This window comes from Pinus tabuliformis, chromosome 2_1 (assembly GCF_031772625.1).
Source record: "Pinus tabuliformis cultivar Carrire ecotype Pingquan chromosome 2_1, CPIR1, whole genome shotgun sequence".
Lineage (NCBI taxonomy): Eukaryota > Viridiplantae > Streptophyta > Pinopsida > Pinales > Pinaceae > Pinus > Pinus tabuliformis.
The window spans coordinates 782,612,029-782,638,201 of record NC_142299.1 but is presented as its reverse complement, the minus strand read 5'-3'; the positions used below and the strand labels follow the sequence as shown (position 1 = coordinate 782,638,201).

General features: G+C 40.1%; 1 protein-coding gene across 1 annotated transcript; it reads left to right on the top strand.

The window, feature by feature from the left end:
* Positions 1–23,360: 23,360 nt before the first annotated feature.
* LOC149202900 (acid phosphatase 1-like) lies at positions 23,361–24,984 on the top strand. Its single transcript, XM_089401722.1, has 3 exons — positions 23,361–23,887; positions 24,246–24,455; positions 24,807–24,984. Exons 1-3 carry the CDS (start codon positions 23,361–23,363, stop codon positions 24,982–24,984), a joined length of 915 nt encoding a protein of 304 aa, XP_089257848.1.
* Positions 24,985–26,173: the final 1,189 nt, after the last annotated feature.

The window sequence follows — 26,173 nt, the reverse complement described above, 5'->3', positions numbered from 1 at the left end:
AACAATAAAACATCAAGAGCATTCACACATTAACACAGTATGTATCCCGGGGAAAGCATCTCGCTAAAAACCCCAACTATCTGTATATTAATGATTGATTCATGTAACATTACACAGCGTAATACTTCTCACAAGTATCTCCACCTCTGTTACACACAATACAGCTCAGATCTGATCTCCAAATCTCTTCCACTGCTTGCCTGCCTCCACTGCTCAATACCTGCTCAAGAACTGATGAGAATGGCTTACCAAACTCGTTTTTCACCTGCAAAATAGTCACTCACACTTTTTTGGACGTGAGCACAATCTATAATGTGGGCAAATACGTGGGCAAACTCATTGGCATACTCAATCCCTTGATTGTGCAAGATCTGGTGCACAACTATAGTCACAACTGATAGCAATCTGATTCTCTACCACCTGTCCCTGTTGAACTGAACATGCACTGACATGCAACTAAGTTAACTGATGTATTCATTAGTTGTATTATGAGTTAATAACTTGTGAATTAATTAATAACTAATTCACCCAACTCATCTCTAGTCTATTTGTCAGTTAGACTAAATACAACCAGTTTAACAAAGCTAAACTGAACACAACTCCATCAACTCCACAATCAACTCCACCAAACTCAACTGATTGAGTTCTAACTGAAGTCATGCATGCAACAACTCAACTGACTCATAAGAAAAGCGTATTTCCTTCTAACAGCTGCATGTGCCACTTCTGTAGCTCAAACTGAAGTGCTCCAAGAGAATAAGATTAAGTTTATAGTCCAAATATTATTGTGAAATAATAATATTTGACTTTTCTATTTTTGACTTTGATCACTCACACTGTGATCACTCACACTGTGATCACTCACACTTTCATAAAAAATAGAAGTCCATCTATTTTTTCCCAACTTGATCAATCATCCATAAACAGTAACCTGCAATCCATAGACATGATCCATATGTCTAAAAATAGACATAGTCTAAAAATAGACTTGCGTCAAAAATAGCCTGCGGGCCCACTTAGTGAAGGCGACTCTTTTCACTAAGCTCCATCATCTTGTTGCAATCTCAGCACTCCCTCTCGACAAGATATGGATTATCAGCAACCCCTATCCTGCCTCGGTGGTACTCGAATTTTCTCCTGGTGAGAGCCTTCGTCAGAATATCAGCATCCTGATCCTCCGTTGGAATGTACGAAAGTAACATGATCCTCTGCTGCACACAATCTCTGATATGATGGTACCTGATGTCAATATGTTTAGATCTATCATGAAATACAGGATTAGCCGAGAGTTTAATGCAACTCTGGTTATCACAGTAAATCACAGTAGGATCCAAATGAGAACCGAACAAACCAACCAGGATCTTCCTCATCCATATAGCCTCGCATGCAGCCAAACTTGCTGCCATATACTCGGCGTCCGCTGAACTGAGTGCCACGGATCTCTGTTTCCTGCTGTACCAAGAAACTGTTGTCGATCCAATACTAAAGACCCCTCCTGATGTGCTCTTTCTGTCTGTTGGGCTCCCTGCCCAATCTGCATCCGTGAAGCCACATAGCTTCACCTCATCCTCCTGTCTGTACCACAAACCATATCCCGATGTGCCTCTCAAGTAGTGCAATACATGCTTGCCCACCTTCCAAAAGAGCTTGGTAGGCTTAACCATAGCTTGTGAAAGCTGGTTAACTGCATAGCATATATCAGGTCGTGTATTGACCAAATACATCAGCGACCCCACCAACTGTCGATAAACAGTGGCATCCACTTCTTCTCCCGAAGTGGCATCCTCCTTCCTCCAACCTCCAGGAAGAGGAGTATCAACAGGCTTGCAGCCATGCATGTTGAACTTCTCCAGTATCTCCCGAGCATACTTGCCCTGAGAAACAAACAGTCCACCACTGCGCTGCCATATTTCCAATCCCAGGAAATAGTGAAGGAGGCCCAAATCCTTCATCTCAAACTCTGTAGCAAGATCCTTCTTGCATGACAGTATCAACAGCTCATCACCCGTTAGAATCAAATCATCAACATACAGTACAATGATAAGCAACTTACCCTCCACCACAATCTGGTATAGGTTAGGATCCGCCTCGCTCTTGGAGAATCCAAGTCCTGTGAAATAGATGTCTATCCGTGTGTACCAAGCACGTGGTGCTTGCTTCAACCCATACAGTGCTCTCTTGAGCCTGCACACATGCGACTCGCTGCTGAAGACTTCAAAGCCTTCGGGTTGCTCAATGTACACCTCCTCCTCAATGACTCCGTTGAGGAACGCAATCTTCACATCCATCTGATGAATGTGCCATCCCATCTGCGCTGAGAGAGTAAGAATTGTCAGTATGGAAGAATACCTTGCGACAGGTGCAAAGGTCTCCTCATAATCGATCCCCTCAATCTGTGAAAAGCCTCGGGCAACAAATCTTGCCTTATACTTCTCCACACTCCCGTCAGCTGCCTGCTTAACTTTGTAGATCCATCTCGAACCCACCACTGATTTCCCTTCCGGTCTAGGAACAATCTCCCATGCACTGTTTCTGACAATAGAATCATACTTTTCCACCATGGCGTCTACCCATGCGGGATCCTCCACAGCTTCCTCGAAAGAGGATGGCTCAGTCACAACACACTTGCTCATAAGAGCCATGTATCCAGTGTACCGATCAGGTGACTGTCTCTGCCTGCGTTGGGCTGTAGGTGGTCCTACAACTTTCTCTGCATCTTGAGCCAGTCGCTCAGCTTCTGTCAAGCGCTTTCGCCCTCTGATGGTTGCCGCTGCATGAGTGGTCTCTTCCACTCCATGAACCTCGTCCTGTGGCTAATCCACGTCCTGTGGCTAATCCACGTCCTGAAGCTCATCCTTAGGAACTAATAGCTCCTCATCTGCATGCAAGTGTAGCTCCTTCTCAAGCGAACACTTCATGGCTTTCTCCTCCTGAAATTTTATATCCCGTCGCACAACAGTTTTACCACTGTCTGGCAAATACACACGATAGTTGTGGGGCGTATCAGTGTACCCCACAAATATCCCAACCTCTGCGGTCGGCTCCAACTTCTTCCTGGCATCCTTCGTCACATGCATGTAAATGTTAGCACCAAAAATCCTCAAATGAGAAAGATCAGGCTTCTTACCAGAATAAGCCTCCTCGGGTGTACTCATGCCAAGTATCCTATGAGGACAACGGTTCTGCACATAAACTGCTGTATTGCATGCTTCCGCCCACAAGTGAAGGGGTAGGCCCTGATCATGCAACATTGCCCGTGCAGCACCCACGATCGTTCTGTTCTTCCACTCAGCTACCCCGTTCTGCTGTGGGTTATGGGGAGCTATGAGCTCTCTACGAATCCCTTCTGCCTTGTAGAAATCCTTGAACTCGTCTGAGATGTATTCACCACCATTATCGCTCCTAAGAGCCTTCACCTTCTTCCCCGACTCCTTCTCGACCAGTGCTTTGAATTCACAGAACTTTGAATATGTCTCGCTCTTCTTCTGCATGAAGAAGATCCAGCACTTACGAGAGAAATCATCAACAAAAATCACATAATACCTGTGTTTTGTTGTCGAAGCAACTGAGAAAGGTCCACACACGTCTGTGTGAATTCTCTCAAGGATCGTCGTGGCGCGACTATCCTTCTCGTGAAAGGTGGCTTTCACAAACTTCCCCAAAGTACACCCCTTGCACTGATTTGACTGCGCAAGTGTGCCTTTAGGAAGCCCTGTAGTGATCTGCTGCAGTATCTTCAAGGCTCCATGGTGAAGGTGACCCAATCTCCTGTGCCACAACTCGCCATCATCCCGGCTCACCAATCCTTCTGCCTTGCCTGCCATTGCTGCGCATCCATCTACATGCAACTGATAAAGGTTCCTCACTCAAACCCCTATCTTCCGGGTCTCACCAGTTGTCTTGCTGCGCAGGAAAGCCTTTCCCTCGCTGAAAACAACATCATACCCCTTGTCTTCTAACATCGCCACTGAGATAAGATTCTTCTTCAATCCTGGAACGTGCATGACTTCCTTCAATACGAAGGGTTTAACAGACTCCCTCTCAAAGGAAATGGTACCGATACCGGTCGCACTGTATCTACCATCATCGCCCATCTCGATGTACACTCCAAGATCCTTGTCCTCCAGATCAGAGAACAAATCTCTATCTCCCGTCATGTGAAAAGACGCACCACTGTCCAAGAACCACACTGATCCCATCACACTTGAAACCAAGCATGCGATCAATGAAAAATCAAGCTCAAACTGAGAAGCTAAGGCCTCTCCCCCTGCAGATCCAGCAGCTTGCTTGTTCTTCTTCTTCTGCGGACAATTTGTGGCATAGTGTCCGTGCTGGTGACAGTGAAAACACTTCACCTTGGACATATCCTGCTTCTTGCCTTTCGCACCAGACTGAGAAGCTTTCTTTCTCTTCCCTTTCTTTGCTTTGGCAGCCAAAGCACAATTCTCTTCATCAGATACCTTTGATGAAGATCCATTCTCACCTTTATTGTTATTGAGTTTATCCTTGAGTGCCAGGTCGCTCTTGCTTTGGAATAAAATTCGCAATCCGTTGAAAGACATTTCAACAACACTGCTGCAAATTCGAATTCCACCAGCAACCAACTCAACCGCTTCGGATCTAGAATTCGTGAGAACACAATATTTCTCGTACAGAGATTGACTGTATGGGAATTCACTAGATATCTCACCTTCCAAATGAAGGATGAATCCAGAGGCTACCTGGCCCAATTATAGACTCTGCCTAAAGAAATAGAATGTAAACACTTCCTGAATAGTAGATCTGATGATCAATCCTCGCTTAATATCCTGAAAAATCTCTTCTACAAATCAAGCAGCTCTGATACCATGTAGAAATTTTGAATAATTTAACACATATTCACAGAGATTATCCTGATCATGTACTATTGCGGAATACATACACAATACATAAGCTCCTCTACGTTGATCATCAATATAGCAGCATCAATAACAATAAAACATCAAGAGCATTCACACATTAACGCAGTATGTATCCCGGGGAAAGCATCTCGCTAAAAACCCCAACTATATGTATATTAATGATTGAGTCATGTAACATTACACAGCATAATACTTCTCACAAGTATCTCCACCTCTGTTACACACAATACAGCTCAAATCTGATCTCCAAATCTCTTCCACTGCTTGTCTGCCTCCACTGCTCAATACCTGCTCAAGAACTGATGAGAATGGCTTACCAAACTCGTTTTTCACTTGCAAAATAGTCACTCACACTTTGTTGGACATGAGAACAAGCTATAATGTGGACAAATGTGTGGGCAAACTCATTGGCATACTCAATCCCTTGATTGTGCAAGATCTGGTGCACAACTATAGTCACAACTGATAGCAATCTGATTCTCTACCACCTGTCCCTGTTGAACTGAACATGCACTGACATGCAACTGAGTTAACTGATGTATTCATTAGTTGTATTATGAGTTAATAACTTGTGAATTAATTAATAACTAATTCACCCAACTCATCTCTAGTCTATTTGTCAGTTAGACTAAATACAACCAGTTTAACAAAGCTAAACTGAACACAACTCCATCAACTCCACAATCAACTCCACCAAACTCAACTGATTGAGTTCTAACTGAAGTCATGCATGCAACAACTCAACTGACTCATAAGAAAAGCGTATTTCCTTCTGACAGCTGCATGTGCCACTTCTGTAGCTCAAACTGAAGTGCTCCAAGAGAATAAGATTAAGTTTATAGTCCAAATATTATTGTGAGATAATAATATTTGACTTTTCTATTTTTGACTTTGATCAGTCACACTGTGATCACTCACACTTTCATCAAAAATAGAAGTCCATCTATTTTTTCCAAACTTGATCAATCATCCATAAACAGCAACCTACAATCCATAGACATGATCCATATGTCTAAAAATAGACATAGTCTAAAAATAGACTTGCGCCAAAAATAGCCTGCGGGCCCACTTAGTGAAGGCAACTCTTTTCACTAAGCTCCATCATCTTGTTGCAATCTCAAAAAACCAAAAACAAAAGGTTGTTTTGCCTCCTGGCAATGAAAAGGATAAACCCGCTAGATTTCCCTACAAAATCTAAGCTAAAGACCACATGACCTATTGTTGTCTGCATCTTCAAGAATGCACATAATACATTGCTAAAAAGGATACTGGTAAGACCCCCACTATCCTTAAAAATCCTTTTCCCACTCAGCAGTAGCAAAACCTTATTGCAAACCAATCCCAACCCCCACAAGGGGGCAACGATGGTTTGCAACATCCTTCAGCTAGTGAAGGATCTTCTACCGTTTACACCTTTGAAACGGTAGATCTACAAACAAGAGCCAAATCTTATGGAGCTCCTGTTGCTCATGCAGAAGAACCTTCCTCAAGTCAAAACCCACCACCGCCCAATGATTTGCATATTGAAAGGCCAGTTGCTGACCTTGTAATTCACCCCCTCAAAGGTGCACTTCGACGCACAACACATAATACATCTGCACGTGCCGCCCAAAACTACAGCATTGTAGAAGACTTGGTGCAAGCACCGTCGACTATGTTAGCGCTCGAAGTATTACAAACATGCCCAGCACAAAAGAAAGCTTTTCTTTTGACTATTGGTGGTATCGACCCACAGGATTCCATGCTTGCTATTTTCGACATGGAAAAGTGTAAACCTCCCCTTTCTCACCAGCTTGCATTTCAAGTGCAAATCTTCTCAAAAGGTAAAAGTATACATCGAACTGTCATTGATGAAGGTGCTTCTACCTGCGTCATGGCGGCTTCATGTTGGCTCACCCTGGGTTCTCTAACCCTATCCTCGTCGTCGAATTCCCTTAAAGCTTTCGACGGCCACACTTTCATCCCAAAAGGTTGCCTAGCTAGCTACCCCATCACTTTGTATGGGAAAATGGTAACAGTGGACATCGAAGTCGTAGATAAAAAAACTCGACTATAATCTCTTGCTGGGTCGCAGTTGGACATATGCCATGATGGCCATCGTATCTATTATCTTTTACATCATCCTATTTCCATTGGATGGAAAGGTAGTTACAGTAGATTAGCTATCTTTCTGCACCCCTGATTATTCCCCATTACCAAGCAGCTCCATACCCCTAGTAGGTGGTGTACCTAACTCTTACGTCAGTCTCGGTACCAGTCTATTGAAGGCTTCTTCCCTCATGGGTTTTTTCCTCTTCAATCGCCCAAGGATTCACAGATGGTCAACATGCTTTCATCTATTTCTCATGAACAGACCCATCCATGGATCCTCCCAGCTCCTTCAGAGCTTGACACATACAGAGAACAAATGTCACTGTCACCAGCTAAATTGGCCTACCAAGCCATTCAATCTGCACCCACATCTCCAGTCACGTTGGTTCCAACCAACGGTACCACTGCCCCTTCCATAAACACTCCTTCTTTCAATCTTCTCAATCAAGTCCTACCTACAGACGAAGCTAATTGAGAAATCGTGAGTTTAGAAGAGCGACGTTGGGAATATTAGCGTCATCGTGTTTCGATATCTGATTTGGACACAATGCCTCTTCAAATCCTGTCCCTTGACATACCAGAAATCGTTTCCTCACCCTATACAACCATCCAAACTTTGGAAGCGGAAGGAAACATGGGCAATATTTCAAAGACATTGCTCATCAATATTTTTGTCAAGACAGGCATCGTGGAAAACATCCAGATTGGAGCCGATTGCAATCCTAAGCAAATTGCAAGATTCACCTGCCTATTTAAGGAATTTCGTAATGTATTCGCATGGTCTTATGAGGAAATGGCTGGCATAGATCCATATATTGTCGAGCATGAGATCAAGATTTACAACAATGCAAAACCTGTCTGTCAAAGACTTTGACCGGTCCATCCCCACAAAACAATAGCCATAAAAAACAAAGTAGAAAAATTGTTACATGCTAGTTTTTTCTATCTTGTTCCTTTAACGGAATGGGTTTCCAATCTGGTTCCTGTCGATAAAAAACAAGGAACCATCCGTGTGTGTGTCGACTATCGAGACTTGAACATTGCGTGTCCTAAGGATAATTATTTGACACTGTTCATCGACCAATTTGTCGATGACTGCGCCGGTTATGAATCATTTTCATTCCTAGATGGATTCTCAGGTTACAACCAGATTGCTATAAAACCCAAAAACCAGCATAAAACCACCTTCGTCTACCCATGGGACATCTTTACCTATCGACAACTCCCATTCAGTTTAAAGAATGTTGGAGCAACTTTTCAAAGAGCCATGGACCATGCATTTCACGATATCAGGCATATCTTTCAAGCTTACTTGGATGACCTTCCAGCCTATTCCAAGCATCGAACGCAACACCTAAACCATTTAAGAGAAATATTTCTAAGGTGCTAGTTTCATAACATCTGCCTGAATCCACATAAATGTGGTTTCTTCATCAAGTCTGGACGCTTACTTGGATTCATTGTCTCCAGGTACAGGATTAAGGTTGATCCTGATAAGGTAAAGGAAATTACTCATTCGCCCAAACCACAATCAGGACTGGGAAGGAGTCCGCTCACGGAGCCCAGCAATGGGCTCTATCTGAAAAAGTATTATGCCTAGTATTGCACTAGGCATGTGCTTTGTAATTTTATGTATTCATAAGTTTTGCTTCCCTTTTCGGTGTGATTGGATTGTTTTGATATTTATTGGAGTACTTGTATCACACATTCTTCTCGCAATGCAGATGTCTTCATTACCCTTAGCATACATAGGATATGCGAATGGTGCTAGTCGTCACACACAGCACATTGCATCAGCTACTTGGGTCATCTACACACCTGAGTCAGAACTATTTTGTTCCAGAGGAGTCTTTCTTGGTACCGCCACCAACAATATTGCCGAGTACATGTCCATAATTTCACTTCTCACAGAAGCATCATCAAGGGACATCTCCAATCTAGTGGTAAGGTTAGACTCCCAACTAGTCGTTATGCAATTGACAAATCGTTATCACGTTCGTAATCCAACCTTATTACGTCATTATCTAAGGGTACAACTCCTGGAATGTCAATTTGAAATAATCACATAACACATTCCTCGAAAATTTAATGCGGTTGCTGATTCATTAGATAACTATGTATTAGATTGGCATCTCTCTCATTCTTTATAGAAGCATGCATGAAAAGTAAAAGTTTACTGAGTTAAAAAATTTGACAAAAACATTTAAAACACATTTATGCCATCAAAATACCAAAATATCTGTATATATATATATATATATATATATATATATATATATATATATATATATATATATATATATATATATATATATATATATATATATATATCAAAATCCAGTCTTTTACATCGAAATATTCCAAAACTTGGATGTTTTAAGTACAAAATGGCTAAAAATCCCAGCTACAAACACTCATTGGCTACGCCAAAACACCTGCTAAAAAGAGCCTATTGCTCCTGAAATGCTAAAACTGCTCTAGTTATCCTCCGAAGAGGAACTAGAAATTGCTCAGGTACACCGACTATGTGTCGCTACATATGAGCGGGAATCTCCCTCATAGGAAGGGGGGGACACCCATGGTCAAGCCCTCTAGGTTCCTCAGAACCTCGCAAAGACTATCGACATCACCCCCTCCAACAGGTAGTTGGCCTCCTCGTCGCATATGGTGGGGTTTGCCTATAGGTCATAATGGCACCACATCTGTGTTAAGCATAAAAACTTCATGTCAGTACTTATTTCGCCTATAAAAACATTACATAAACATTCAAAAGCCAAAAAATACTTAAAGTACTGTCTAAATTCATTCTCACCTTGAGGACCCCAGTTGATCCCGGGTGGTAGCATCAAGTCCGGGTCGCCAGTAAAGTCCATACCCTCATACACATAGTCATCTATCATCACAATTTGGCCATGAAGCCATTGGAAGAAATCTTCCTCGAAGAAATGTCGAATTGGTCCTCCTCCTGTGCGAGGATCAAGTGATGACCAGAAACCCTCCCTCGGCTCCCTCGAATCAAGGGGACCTAAGCTCATCCTTAGGCACATAACAGGCACCCTCTCAAGAAAGAATGAAACTATGATAGTGCCATACCCAAAACTGTGTTGGGTACGAGTCTTGCATGCCGTTAACTCTGCCTTCAACTGGCGAAGCACTGCTTCACACCAATTGAACATCTGTGGCTGGACACAGTCAACTGCAAGAAACAGTTGGGCCTTTGTCACAACGTGGGGACTCTTTGACCCCACCAACCGCACAATCAACCATAAAATTTCCCTCATAGACCTGGACCTTATCCTCTCTATGGGGACTCTGTTGCTGACTAGTCCGCTCTCAGGGATGCAGTAGGATTGCACCAGCTCTAGGGTAGATCGTGGATCTGGCCTACCACCGGTGAGGTTTTCCTATGCCCCACGACACGACAAACTAGTTAAAAAGTATATGTCATCACGGTCAATAACCAACTCCTGATCTCCAATCCTGAACACTTGCTCATGTTCATCCCAGCGCTGTATAATCCATCTCAATAAATCCTCCTGCCCTTTCATTAGCTCCAACTTTGGATACTTTAGTAAACTACAGTGGCACAATGCAAGTATGCATGCTGGATCGTTTCACATCAGCAATTCCTGGCTATCATGGGCCCGTTCTGTCCATAGGCTAGTCATTGTGCCCTGAAATCTGCACAAAATAACCCTAAAAACAGTCAAAATGGGGCAAAATAGCTTCAGGAATCCTTGCATGAGGTTTTTAACTATGCCCTTCAACTCTAACGCTACCCCCAGTGATACACAGGGAGGATTAACGCCCTCCAGTAGCTCGTACAGAGCGTTTAACACTCCCTACAGGCCATTTGGAGGGCGTTAGTGCGCAAACAAGGCTTTAGGGCACCTCAGATCTACAAAATTCCACCACTGAAACTGTCAAGAAAGGTTAAGAAATGCATAGAGCAAGGTTTTAGCCACTACCTAGGACTGACGGCACGTCAAATGGTCGCTCGGATCTCCTGCAATGGTCCGTGGAAAATCTGCTCCTCTTTAGCTCCAAAATGCCTTCACAAAGCTCAAATAGTAAAAATGGTGAATGTGAAAGCTCAAAACATTTCCTTATATTTATTTTTGGAGACATGATTTTTTTAAATCATTAAAGATGAAGTAGTCCATTCTCCATGATTTTTTATCATGCATGAACCCATATGATAGGAATTGCTGCCTTTTATACTTTTTCTGCCTTTTTGATGAAAGTACCTTCAGGAATGAAAAGCAGTAAAAGCTGCATGCAATTCTCAAAAGAGCATTGTTCTTTTATGGGATATTTTCTTGCTCTAAAAAATTGAAAAATCCCCGAGTTTGTCATCGTTGGGCTCGTAAAACATATACGACGATGGTCTGAGCAACTCTTTTTCACTCTTTTTCTAGCTCATTAAACTGAAAATGACCATTAGAGCATTCTTTTTAGGAACTTTTTTCTCGCTCATTAAACTAAAAAAATCCTGAGTTTTGTCTTTAGGCTCGTTAAATATTTATAACGATGACCCGAGTTTGTCATTGTTGGGCTCATAAAACATATATGACGATGGTCTGAGCAAGTATTTTTCACTCTTTTTCTAGCTCATTAAACTGAAAAAGACCATTAGAGCATTCTTTTTAGGCACTTTTTTCTCGCTTATTACACTAAAAAAATCCTGAATTTTGTCTTTAGGCTCATTAAATATTTATAACGATGACCCAAGCTTTCTTTTAGGTATTTTTCTCGCTCGTTAAACTGAAAATTACCAAGTTTTTGTCACCGGGCTCGTTAAAAATCTACGGCAACAACAAGAGCGCTTTTATTTTTGGGACCATTTCTTGCTCTTAAATAGAAAAATCCTCGAGTTTTTCCCCTCCTTCAGGCTCATTAAATCTATGAAGGAGGAATGAGCAGTTCTTTTAACTCTTTTTCTTATCTCACTAAACTAAAAAAGGTACCTTGAGTTTTCTTCATTTGACTCGTTAAAATTTGATGAAGGTATTGAGTTTGTCGACGCATGACTCATTAAAAATTCACGAAGAAAAATGAGTTTAGTCCATCTCCTCGTACTCGTAATAAAATGAGGTCGACATCCATTGAACATAGGTTTCTCTTTATCCAGATTCAATGGATTAACTTACGGAAAAGTAACCAATCCGGGTATACTATTAACCTTTTGTCGCACCCGGTTAACAACTATGACAAAGGGACCACCATGGAGTTGCTCTTTATGATCTTTTCAGACTCTCTAAATATGAAAATACCACCGATTTGTCTAGTCTAGACTCATTAAACTACACAGACAAGATATAGAGTCGCTCTTTTTATGATCCTTTTCAGACTCTCAAAACATGAAAAGATCGACAAGTTTGCCTATCTGGACTCATTAAACTAATCAGATAGGGCATAGAGTCGTTCTTTTTGTGGTCCTTTTTAGACTCTTAAAATATGAAAAGATCAACGAGTTTACCCGTCTGGACTCACTAAAATAATCAGACAGAAAGTAGACAATACCACTGCATTCAATATTAGAAAGCATGGTTTGGCAGCAGTCGTACCCTTGAACATGGCACTCCCTTAGATAAACCTTCCTTGTGACAGCCTCTCAATATGAATCCTACCATCCTATGAGTCTTAGCCTATATACCCCGATGTTCTTGCATCTTTGTATCCTAACACTCTTTGGTGTTCATGAGTCTAGTGCTGCATGGTTAAAATCGTTGTCATGCCTTCTATTGTTCAAGGGTTAACCTTTTGTTTCCTCCATCAACCCATCAAGCATATCCTTTCATCATGCCCTCTGTTTTTTAGACCCAATGCTCAAAGATTCCTCAAAAAACAAATCATTCTTGTCCTGTTTCATGTCGATTGATGTAGGACACATTATTTCCTACCTTTCGACAGGTATCTTCCTATCGAATTCAACACTCTATCTAGGAAGACAACCCAGAAACACATTCAGTGCCTCGGTACTTGCAGACACTAGTGGCAGGTTGCCTTTTGTTTGATCAGGGGTTCTCCTTATTGGCTCCTAGTTAAGCGATTCTACGGGTGTTTGACGACAAAAAACATCTTTCACACTCGTTAGATTGTACTGTGCATCTTGGAGACCATCACCATTATTGGTGGCCTTCCTCACATCTGTTAACGGTCTCCATTATTGACTGGTAATCAGATTATTTCGTGCATGTTTGACATCAATGCATATATTCACATGTATCGATCTATGCTGTTCGGTGAAGCGGAAATCAAGACCATGGGAAGAGGCTTGCATCAATCAGCCTTGTTTCCTCTCCCAAGTTGCGTAAATTGTTTTTTGGATACACCTTATCAGGATGATTCTATTATGACATCGGATCCGCATTGTGCTTATCGACGCCTAGCATCGTTATATCTCTTTGGAGAAGATCACTTTGAAATAGCTATTGAGCATGGGAATGCATGACTCAGGACATGATTTTAGAAGTTTTATATATATGTATTGTATCAGGTTTCCTGTGCCACCCGAAGCTCCGATCCTCTCTCTCTTTTTGAAGGAAAATTATAGTTAAGTAAAGTATTTCAGCCATCATTGTAGCCTCTGATCTCATACTTTAGGGGGCATCTGTTATATAGCAAATTGACCTCCTCATCAACTCAGAGGGGAAAGACATGATAGCTAAATCAAAGACCAAGATCACATGCCTTGTTTCCACACTAACGCTGGCTATGCACTGACAACCTGCTTTATAAAGCTTCTCTGCAAGCCTAATGGTGTGTTAGTGACCCAACTAACTCAAGTTACTAGTTTGGGAAAAACGTTAGTGGATCCTAGTGAAGTTCTAAGGGTCAAAGGAATGAATTGACTCATAAATATCTAGATATTTGTTCCTAGATTTACTCAAATAAAAGTAGGGAAACATCTAGATTCGACCTATTTGGAGGATTTCTAATCCTAATGAAGGAGGCAAATGGGAAAGTGCTGAAAAGCATGGAAAGTTCATTGCTTTTTCCCTAGGGAACTCAAGGAGGAACTTGGCAACCCTAACTCAATAGCTACATATGCAAAGCTAGGGCTATGGTGATAGAGGTTAGAGAATTTGAAAGGATAGCATACTTGACTGTTGAGCATTGTATCAAATCATAAGAAGTTGGAAAGAAGCGAGAGAGAGAGAGAAGCTGGAGGGGTAAGGGAAGGCTGATACAACAGATAGTTGTAATCACTCTTCCAACATTAATATAGAACTGCAGTTGTACCGTCTACTCCGTGGTGTTGGTACTATCATTCAGTTGTTTGTCCAATACCTTTTAGCATGAGTAGCTTAGTTATGTGTAACTAGATGTTCATTTATGTATTCATGTATTAGTTATTAGAGTTGTATGTTGTGATTATGCTTGTCTCTTCTATGTGCAGGACTTGATCTGGATCCGGCTCAGGGGATTTCCACCTAACTGCATTGCGCTCTCCAGCAAATCTACACGGAGACTTGAGGTAATCTACTTCTCCTACTTTGATAGTTAGTTAATGTTTATGAACATGCATATAACTTTGTGACGGTTGCAGATAATCTTACAATCTGCCGAAGGTCCAAGGAAGACCTTTAAGGGTATCTTCATTCTCCATACACCATGCATTTTATCCTATAGCACTTACCCCTGACCAAGGCAACGATGGTCCCTCAAGGAGGCATTTATGGATGGCTTCAAGCCAAGAAAGTCTCAGGGAAGGAGGCATTCAAAGTGATGACTTGTCTAGGGCATGTAGCAACTGGATTAGGTTTTGATGAGCCCCAGTAGCACTGATCTGAATGATGGGAGTGAAGTGCCCAAATGGATCTGTAACAGGTATTGGTTAGCTCTCCTCATGAATATTGCATCACACGTGTACATGTATGGACTCCCAAACACGACTCCACATACATCAAGGGGAACCACATCCAGATCTACTTCATCAATAAAATCAACACTTGTAGAAAATCTAATTTTGCATTGTTTTGTTACCTTCAACTTTGAATCCTTATTTACCTATCCCAGTGGATATGGGTTTGGATTATAACAAACTTCTAGCCCCAACATCTTGACCAAATCTGCTGCAGTGAGATTCACCTATGATCCTGAGTCAAACATAGCGTCAATCTTTGTCTTCTTAACATGTATCTTTGTATGGAAGAGTTTGGTCATTTATTTCTCTTCCTATTGTTGAAGGTTACTTAGATTCACCTCCTTCTGCACTGATGTACAAACGATCTTCTCACCCACGTCTGAGTTTCTTTCAACTCGGTTGCTCAAATCAGTGGTCGTGAGATTCTTCTTCTTTTTATCTTTCTTCTTGTTCTTTGAGTTTAGCTTTGGATGCAACTTCCAACACTTCTCCTCTGTATGGCCATCAATGTTGCAGTGGTTTCTAGGATCTTTGCACTGGTGTGTTGTGGTTGTCGTATTTTTATCTTTTCCCACTTTTTGCTTCTTCTTCCCCTCCTTCGAAGCTTCATGTTTCTCCTTCTGCTTTGATCCACTTGATTATGCTCTTTTCAGGTATTGTGCCTATACACAAGCCTCGTCCACCAATTTGGGCTTGAACAACATCACTTGCTCACACAAATGGCGGTGCAGACCCCCCAAATACTTGAGCAGTACATTTGGGTTCTTTGGAGAGATACCTAGAATTATAGCCATCTTTCTTAATTTTGTGGTGTACTCCTGAATGCTTTGGCCCGACCATTGCCTTAAGTAATGCCACCAGATCCACCGGTCCTCCACGTACCCAACGGGATAAAAATGTGACTTAGTGAGGGTTTTGAAATCCTCCCACTTAGTCACTGGAAGTTCTCCCTCCAACCTTAGGTTTTTTGTGTGGCTCTCCCACTAAGTCAGTGCATGGACCTCTATTTCAGTCGTGTGAATGAGATATTTTTCCCTTCCTCGATCTGATGAACGTTGAAATAAACTTCTAGTTGCTACAACTAGTGGTTCAGCTTCAGAGTGTCGACCTCGCCATGGTATGACTTGATATCAACTTTTGATTCCATTTTGAACAGGGATTGATTTAGGGCACTCGAAATGGGTTGATCTTTTCCAATTTCTTTGGTTCTTTGTGTCTCCCCTATCTATTGATCCTTGTTCTGATTTTTCATCTGCATTTGAACCCCCATCTTCTCCAAATAACACCAAATTATTGCTTAGGGCTACCATGAGGAGGTTTACATTATGATTTATATTTGCGACTTGTTGTTCAAGCCACAAAAACCTCACCTTTGTAGGATCACCAGGTTCGTTTACAGATTCGTCGCCCATGATTAGGGTTTTACGATTTTCGACCCCATTGATCTATATCCCTACAATATCCACAAAATAACCAGACAAAATCACTCTGATACCAAATGATCTATAAACTTCCATGGACATTCCACTGGATAGTTCGTTACAACATATTTGATAATATTATATTAAAAGTTTGAGATTCTACACTATTACAGTTTTATTTAATTTCTAGATCTGTAGATTTTACTATAATTAGTGCATGCATGCAAATGGAAATTATGCAGAAAAACAGAGAATGATAAAATAATCTCACACACACATAAGACACAAGATATTCTCTCTAGGAAACCCTTTCGAGAGAAAACCCAGTTGGAAGATGAGGTTGCTTTGCTGTCTTTCTCTATCTGGAAATATGGCTACACATACAAAGAAGTAATGCTTGTTGCCCGTGGGCTGCTATAGTACACATATCCTCTATGTGATCACTACCTCCTATCTCTCCTTGATCCAGGGCCGAGTGTGAAGAAGGACCCTTCCAAGACCTTTTACTTTCATGATGTGTTAAAATTGATTTTTTAAAAGAACATTATCAAATACAGCTACAGACTGTAAGGAAGAGGAACATAGAAATCATCAGGACATGAAAACAAAAGCTGTTGATAACGGAGTTCATCCAGGAGGGACTACGTCTCTGGGCCTCGGTGTCAAGATGGTGTAGGTTGCTGCATTATGTGTTGTCAATAAGGTGATATACACAGAGATGGTGTCTCGATCATACAAGGAAGAATGCTTTCACTCAGGAGTGGCTCTAAGAGATGTTCCACAACTATAACTCTCAATCAAAGAGACTCATATCAGTATGACACAACAACAAGCATGGTGCGCATCCCGCCAACATGGCACAAAAGGGATGTCAAAGCAAAACTCATGCATGATGACAACAAGAGTATCCCAACAACATACAACAAGGGATATCAAATCATAACATAAAGAGTTATGACAGAAAATACATCACATAGAAAGATTCCGCATCAAATCAAGCAAGGAATCATGACAACATGTAATAAACAAGATCCTGCATCAACATCAATCATGGATCTATACAACATAATGCAGAAAGAAGAAGTACATGAACACATCATATACCTCACCACCAAGGGCCATCTGAAGCAAAGGCTGTCAAAGTGTTGAAGCTTGCTGAAACATCGATCTCACAGCATCGATCGCAAGAAGAAGACTGTTTGCACATGAAGATGGACATCTGCACTAGCACTTAGAAAAGTGACTAAAAGAATAAATGAGAGAAAGACAAATCTGAATACACCATCAGATTTTTGGCATCAAGTAGTGCTGAAACGACTATCCAAAATCTAAATTCTGAGAATTTGAAAATTCAGAGCTCAAGGAATCTTTTAGATTCCCTCGGGATTCCTCAAAGATTCTATTTCAGGGATGAGCTGAAAATCGCTGCTCAGATGTCAAATATGATTTCACCATTAGGATCCTTGTGGAAAACCATGAAAAACAAGTATAAACTTGACCATATTCTGACAAAGTGACGTTTTACCTCGGGAAAATTTCATGGCTCATGGTTCTGCGCCCTGTGTTCGCTGAAATCATGATTCCACGTGCATTCTGGAATTGACTGGAAGATGCAAAACTTAGATTGAAAAACAGGTAGCACCATCGTGTTTGTGGCGACGAGAAGTGTAAAATCCATATAAAATTTGTCAATTTCTGAGAAATTGAAAATTTTACCCTCCAGCAAAATTCATGGTTCCTGCGTTAAAAAATTATTAAACTACCTCGATTTGTGTCCCCATTCCTATCTGGAAATTCTTGCAGTCCTTCTCCTCCCAGCGCTGTGAAACACTGAGTTCTTAAATAACTTGGTTGGTAGAATTACCAAAGAATTGATTTGACATAGTTGCTAAATAGTTAATTTATTGGGGAAGAAGTTAACTGCCAAATCTTGCCCCTCCCCAAATATCGAAATTCTGCTTTATAAACCTCTTGATATTTTTTTTTAACCAAACATTATTAACCTATATATATATATAGCTTTTGGTTATTATAAACCAACTTTAACCTTTGCATTAAACGGTTGGCGCGTATTCATTTATGGTTTGTATTTGTTTTGGTGTGGTCGCATGTGGGTTAAGCGTACACCGCATTAAATGGGAGTTGTGCGTATTTGGGGCCGCCCACTTGGGGGCCGGCCACGTGGGCCGGCGGTTCGACCCGTGCCGGTCCCTTAATCCTGTGCTGTCAGCGCTGTCGGCGTACTTTTTAATGGAGGTGGCGGTCATCGCATTTAACGATCCGTTTAAGGTATGGTGGTTGGAGGCCTATTAATAGCAAACCATTTATAACCATTTTCATGTTAAAAATCCACGGACCACGACCATATCAATCCGTTGACTTCAATAACCATTTTTTATATATATTAACTTTTTATTTTTTTTTTAATATATAAATGACTTTGGTTATTTTAGTTTTGTTTTTATATGAATTTGTTAAATTATTTTTATATATAGTTATTTTAATAATTATATTAAAAATATTTTTTGTTGTATGATTTTTAATAATGATTTTTTTTGTTTCTTGTGTAGGTTTAGGAGGTCAATGACGGACAGCCATGTGTCAATGGCTGATGGGCTGCCATGTGGGTTCCACTCGCTCACTGGGATGCCATGCGACACACTGTGGGCCCCACTTTCCACTGTCATGTCAAACTTTGAAGAGCTCTATCTTTCACATACGAGCTCGGTTTGACAAATCGTTCGCACCTCCACGATCAAGATGACGAGATCTATGATCTAATCCTGAGTTGAAGTCATTCTGATGACTTTGATTTTTGAGCATTCATAAGCCCTCTTTGTCCTGTGTCTCTCTGGAGCCACCTGGATCAATCCTCCCCACTGGGGAGCTTTTGGTCCTCCAAAAGCATGAACAATAATTTGTCACTTCTCTGTACCCTGTCTGCATCGCAAGCATCCTGAAAAGGTCTCGCTTCTATCTCTTTCACCTATGTTCTTCAGAGCGACGAGCTGACACCTGCTACTTCTGCAACCTGTAGTGCATTGCTTGCAAATGACATGATTTGAATGACATGACCAAACTAAAGACCCAAACGTCCCGACACTTGCCACGAGTTTATAACACATACTCGGTGGTCAAGTTTACAACAAGATGGACGTAATACCCCAGCTATGACAATAAGGCCAACCTATCATGGTTGCTTCAAAAAGTGATGGAAAACACATCATCATTGCAACACATGATTTACATTCATAAGGCCAAACATTATTGTTTTGACAAGTGATGGAAACATAACATCACTTTCAAAGTTTTAACATGCAACTCAAAATACGACTCAAAACATGATCAGACATCATTGTTGCTGACTAAGTGATGGAAAACACATCATCACTTTTACACTTTAAAATGCAACAAATGATTTACAAAAGCATGACCATGAAATGACAACATGTCTAGAAACCATTTTTCACTGATCAATGTGAATGGGTCACGTCCTTGAGGTGGTTTTGCTTGTTGAACAACTTCTCTTCCTGCTTCACGCACCGATGCTTTGTCTTTAAGGCGCTACTCTGGATGGAGCTTCCAACAAGTGGCTCTTTGATGGCCATTTCTATCACAATGACTGCAGTAGGCTTTCTTCCTCCATATCTGCTTAACCTGTTTCTTTTCATGCTGTTGAGAGGGTCTTTCACGCCTCATGAGGGCTGCCATTCTTTTCCAACACTTAGAAAAGGTATGGTTAGGTAAACCACAAAAGATGCATGTTTTCTGATGCCTTAATCTTCATTTATCATTAACAACATGATCATAACCAAAATGAACATTCGAAGATCGAAAATGGTTATACCTTCCTTTGTTGTTTCTGATGTCAGCATGGCAATGAGAGCTTGCCTCGGCTCTCTCCCTGTGATGGAAACTACCATGGGATGATGGGGATGTTTTCCTATCATTCTCTTTCCTCGATGATGTCTCGGACGACTCTGACACCTTTGAGCACTCTCCTTTAGTGTATCTCGATCCTACAAATCAATGCTCATGCACAACCTCCAAAGGTTGAGTGATGCCTTGGTTATTAACACCAAGTTCTTTCTCCTTGTGCCTTGTCTTTGTAAGGAGCCTCATATTTGTCCCCATAACTGGGCTCTCCACATCTCCAACAGACATCATACTATGATAAGATGAAATCGAAATGAAATCAACATCTTTTACCTTCTCTTTCAATTTGGAAAGAACTAATGAGGGCTGCTCATCATCCGTCGTTGTTGGTGCGCTAACTATCTCAGTGCATTCCCTAACTTCTTTCCTGACATACCCAAGTCCTGCTTGACGGGGTAATTCCTCTACTTTGATGGGGTTGACAATGCCTTGGCCATTAACGCCCAAGCCTTTTCCTTCATACCCCATTCTCTTCAACAGTTTGGAGCCAATTCTTGTGGTGTGATTTTCAAACACAACGAAATCATCATCAAGAAACATACATGAAGATGGAGAACTACTTTTTACCTCACATGAGTCACGCTGCAACTTTTCCAAGGCCTCGTCCTTTGCTTGCAGCTGTTGTAGAAAACTTTGTTTTTCCTCTTTCTCTTCATGTAGGCGCATCTTCAATTCATCATTCTCTATTTGAAGATTATGTTTGTTTTGCTTCAATTCTTCCATGCCCTTCTCTGTGGCTTGCAACTAAAGCTACAATCGCTCCTTTTCCTCTGTCTCTTTTTGTAGAGTTTCATACACGATTTCCACTCTCTTGGAAATGTTTACCATGGTCTCGTACACTGCTCTTTCATTCTCTGTCGTTGCAGGTTCCATTTTTCACACTGCAATTCACATACACGTAAAGACCGCTCTGATACCACTTGATCCATGTCCAGGTGTGAAGAAGGACGCTTCCAAGACCTTTATTTTGTGATGTGTTAAAATTATTTTTTTAAAAGAACATTATCAAATATAGCTGTACACTGTAAGGAAGAGGAACATAAAAATCATCAGCACAGGAAAACAAAAGTCGTTGATAACGGAGTTCGTCTAGGAGGGACTACGTCTCTGGACCCCGGTGTCAAGATGGTGTAGGCCGCTGCATTATGTGTTGTCAATAAGGTGATGTACACAAAGATGGTGTCTCGATCATACAAGGAAGAATGCCCTCACGCAGGAGTGGCTCTAAGAGATGTTCCACAACTAGAACTCTCAATCAAAAGACTCCTATCAATATGACACAAAAACAAGCATGGTGCGCATCCCGCCAACATGGCACAAAAAGGATGTCAAAGAAAAACACATGCATGATGACAACAAGAGTATCCCAACAACATACAACAAGGGATATCAAAGCATAACATAAAGAGTTATGACAAAAAGTACATCACATAGAAAGATTCTGCATCAAATCAAGCAAGGAATCATGACAACATGTAATAAACAAGATCCTGCATCAACATCAATCATGGATATGTACAACATAATGCAGAAAGAAGAAGTACATGAACAAATCATATACCTCACCACCAAGGGCCATCTGAAGCAAAGGCTATCAAAGTGTTGAAGCTTGCTGAAACATCGATCTCACAGCATCAATCGCAAGAAGAAGACTGTTTGCACATGAAGATGGACATATGCACTAGCACTTAGAAAAGTGACTAAAAGAAGAAATTGGAGAAAGACAAATCTGAATACACCATCAGATGTGTGGCATCAAGTAGTGCTGAAACAAACTGTCCAAAATCTAAATTCTGATAATTCGAAACTTCGGAGCTCAAGGAGTCTTTTAGATTCCCTCAGGATTCCTCAAAGATTTTGTTTCAGGGATGAGCTGAAAATCCGCTGCTCAGATGTCAAATCTGATTTCACCATTAGGATCCCTACAGAAAGCCATGAAAAACAAGTATAAACTTGACCATATTCTGACAAAGTGAAATTTTACCTCCTTGGGAAATTTTCATGGCTCATGGATCTGCTCCCTGTTTTTGCTGAAATCATGGTTCCGCATGCATTCTGGAATTGACTGGAAGATGCAGAACTCATATTGAAAAATAGATAGCGTCATCGTGTTCATGGCGACGAGAGGTGTAAAATCCATATAAAATTTGTCAATTTCTGAGAAGTTGAAAATTTTGCCCTCCTGCAAAATTCACAGTGCCTGCGTTAAAAATTATTAAATTGCTTTGATTTGCGTGTCCATTCCTGTCTCGAAATTCGTGCATTCCTTCTCCTCCCAGTGCTACAAACACTGAGTTCTTAAATAACTTGGTTGGTGGAGTTACCCAAGAATTGGTTTGGCATAGTTGGTAAATGGTTAATTTATTGTGGAGGAGGTTAGGAGTTCAAATCTTGCCCCTCCACAAATATCAAAACTTCTGTTTTACAAACCTCCTGATATTTTTTTTTAACCAAACATTTTTAAACCTATATATATATATATATATATATATATATATATATATATATATGTGTGCTTTTGGTTATTATAAACCAACTTTAACCTTTGCATTAAACGGTTGGCACGTATTCATTTATGGTTTGTATTTGTTTTGGTTTGGTCACATGTGGTTTAAGCAGGCAAGAGCTATTTCCAACTCTATTGCTCCATTAATGCCCTCTTAAGAGACTCTAAGGACAATCTTGGGAGATGGGTTCTGACATCGGCTCCGTTCTCCAGATAACAGATTCTGATTCCATAGTGATGGAGATATGCATGATGCCATCATCCATCTCATTGTTTGTATTGATTCCCATTGAAACCAGCGGCATGTGTATCATGGCATGTCGTGTATCATATGTTATCTACCATCTGATATTAATTGCCACCAAATTTTGAATTGTATAATGGGCACTCCAGATTGGGATTTTGAATCTCAGAACCTGTGCTGCCATATTTTGTTGAAATTGAAAGAAGCTTTGGTCAGTTATAGTTTCTTTGCTCAGCATGAGCTTCCGGACGAGTTCGGTGCTGATCGCGATTACGGTGGTTCTGGCTATCGTTGCCTCTGCTGGTGAGAAAACTCATTTTAGCGTTGCCATTGGGATATTGGGATTCTGGGTTGCCATTTTAGCATTGCCAGGATCTGATCCTCATCTTCCATGGCTTCTCTTCCGCTCATCCACCACCACACCTATGTGAATCTCATGTGCACTCTACAACCCAACACCACTGGCACCCAGGTCTTCAATGACTCGCCCTCACTCTTGGGCAACCAATATCCTAGTAATATCCACTCCCCCACAGCTAAGAGTTATAGCGAGGTAATATCAGATAAATCCACGGACCATGAGGAGATGTGGGAGGTGAAGCAAGAGACCCTGCAACACGACTTCGAAGCCTGGAGGTTCGGTGTAGAAACAAACACTCTGCGCTCCTGGACCGTGGTGCCTGCTCAATACGTGGAATACGTGAAAAAATATATGGTCGGAAGTGGTGTGGAATACGTGAAAAAATATATGGTCGAAAGTGGAAGCCAATATTTGAAAGACTTTCACATGGTAGCCCACGAATCCATAGCCTACACTAACACTCTGAAACTCTCACGCGATGGGAAGGATGCCTGGGTTTTCGACGTGGACGAGACACTCCTCTCGAATCTCGCTTATTTCGCAACCCATCAATTTGGGTAAGATTGGCTTATTTCGCAGCCCATCAATTGGGTAAGATGAATCTGATATATTTGATTTATGGATGGTTGGATATATTATTGGTAGGTTTGATTTTTGTAGTTTATCAGTTAAAATGAATTAGGTATGTTTGGTTTACTAATGGTTGGATATATTATCGGTATATTTAGCTTTAGACTAATTAGACATACTCTGTTGGATATATTTTCTGGTTAAATTTAAGATAGTTAAATTACCCTTAATATTACAATTATAATCCCTCGATTTAATATTAGCCTTGGCCAAATTATTCTAACAAATTACAAATTCAACATACTTTTTTATGATTTTTACTTCCTCTTCACCTTTGGTTTGCAGAGGAGAGGGGATTGACGATGCTTCTTTTATAGCATGGGCAGCGCTGGCAGTGGTCCCTCCATTGCCTACCAGTTATAGATTGTACACCCATCTGCTTGGATTAAGGTTTAAGATCTTCCTATTGATAGGCAGGTATGACTACGAGAGGAATGCAACTAAGAAGAATCTTGCCCGAGCTGGTTATCATTCATGGAAGGCGTTTTTATTGAGGTGATCACTACGACCATCCATGTCTTTTTTGGGAAGTTTCGAGTCGTATTTTTGTTGTGCTCAGTAATGTTGTTCAAAGCATTTTGATTATAGATTTTAGGAATATTTTGAAATCTAAAATTTTTACTTTTATTTTAGTTGAACTGAGTAATGTTGTTGAAATTATTTTGATTATAGATTTTAAAAATACTTTGGAATCAAACATATAATAACTATATTAATTTGATTAACATGCATTTTGTGTACTGAAATTTTTAGATATTTTTAAAATCTGCGATTTAAATAAAAATGTCTGAATAATGCATGGAAAAGCATTGTGTGAATGAGGTCAATGGACAATTTGTGGTGCAGGGACCTGGAAGATTATGGGAAGAGCGCTACGGTTTATAAGTGTGAGAAGAGATTGAAGATTGAGCAAGATGGGTTCAGAATCCGAGGGAACTCTGGTGATCGGTGGAGTGATTTGACTGGATGCTCTGTTGGGGAGAGTACATTCAAGCTGTCCAATCCCATGTGTTACGTGGACTGATCTTGATGCTTTGTTTTGTTTTGTTTGTTTTGAGGCGTGGAAAAGAAAGTGTTCATGTATCTTGTCTTTTGGAATGTCCACCATATTTTACCCAGAATGTTATTATTCAGATAACATGGTCTTTGATATGCGGTACTCTGTGCTAAAAGCCAATAATATTTTCTTTTATAAAAGTTACTTTGTCCTCAACTAAAAGAATTACTTTGTCCTCATATAAAATAATTTCTTTATTTATCTTCAAGGCATTGGATCCTCTGCAATTAAAGTGCCAACATGGATTTGTATTAAAAATTAAGTCGGTGATTAAATTATTCTTCCATAACAAAAGGTTTTGAATATATATATAGCCATTCTTTAAAGCATATATTTGTTCTTATATAAGAAAAGTTGGGGAATGTATAATAATTATTTAAAGGGACATCTATATTGTTGCACGAGAAAAGTATTTTTAAATGCATAAGAAAATTTTGGGAATGTATAAGCATTCTTTAAAAAGGCATCTTTATAGCTGTACAAACACATATTTTTAAATACATGACAATTATTTAGTTTTGGCTGTGATATAAGATGACATTTTGAATCTATAACATTCTGAAGCATGTATATGATTAATATTTCTAATAAGGTTATTTTGTTTTATTTATTAGAAAATGTGTTATTATGTAATAATTTTTGTATATTTATTTTTAAATTTGATTGAATTTATAATTTTAGAAGGTGTTTTAAAAAATTTATTTATAAAATAAATAAATAAACTATATAAATTTTATTATAAAATTAGAAATTATATTGTAATTTAATAAATAAATAAATAAATGTTTGTTTTGGATAGTTTAATTGGTAATGGTGGTGGAAATAAAGTCTTACCAATCGGAAGTCTTGGGTTCAAATCTTGGAAATAAAGTCTCACGAATCGGAAGTCTTGGGTTCAAATCTTGTGCTATCTCTCACAGTGAGAAGTTGTACATGATGACATGATGAACATGTAGTCCTACCAAATTTAAATAAAAGAAAATAAATAAATAAATAAATCCTTTTAGATTGTGTAAAGTTGGACACGATGAAGATGTAGTCCTACCAAACTTACAAAAAAGAAAATAAATAAATAAATATGTTTAGATTGTGTATAAGATCAATGGTATTTTTTTAATTTATGAGGAAAATGTATACACTTGTATGGTTTTACAAA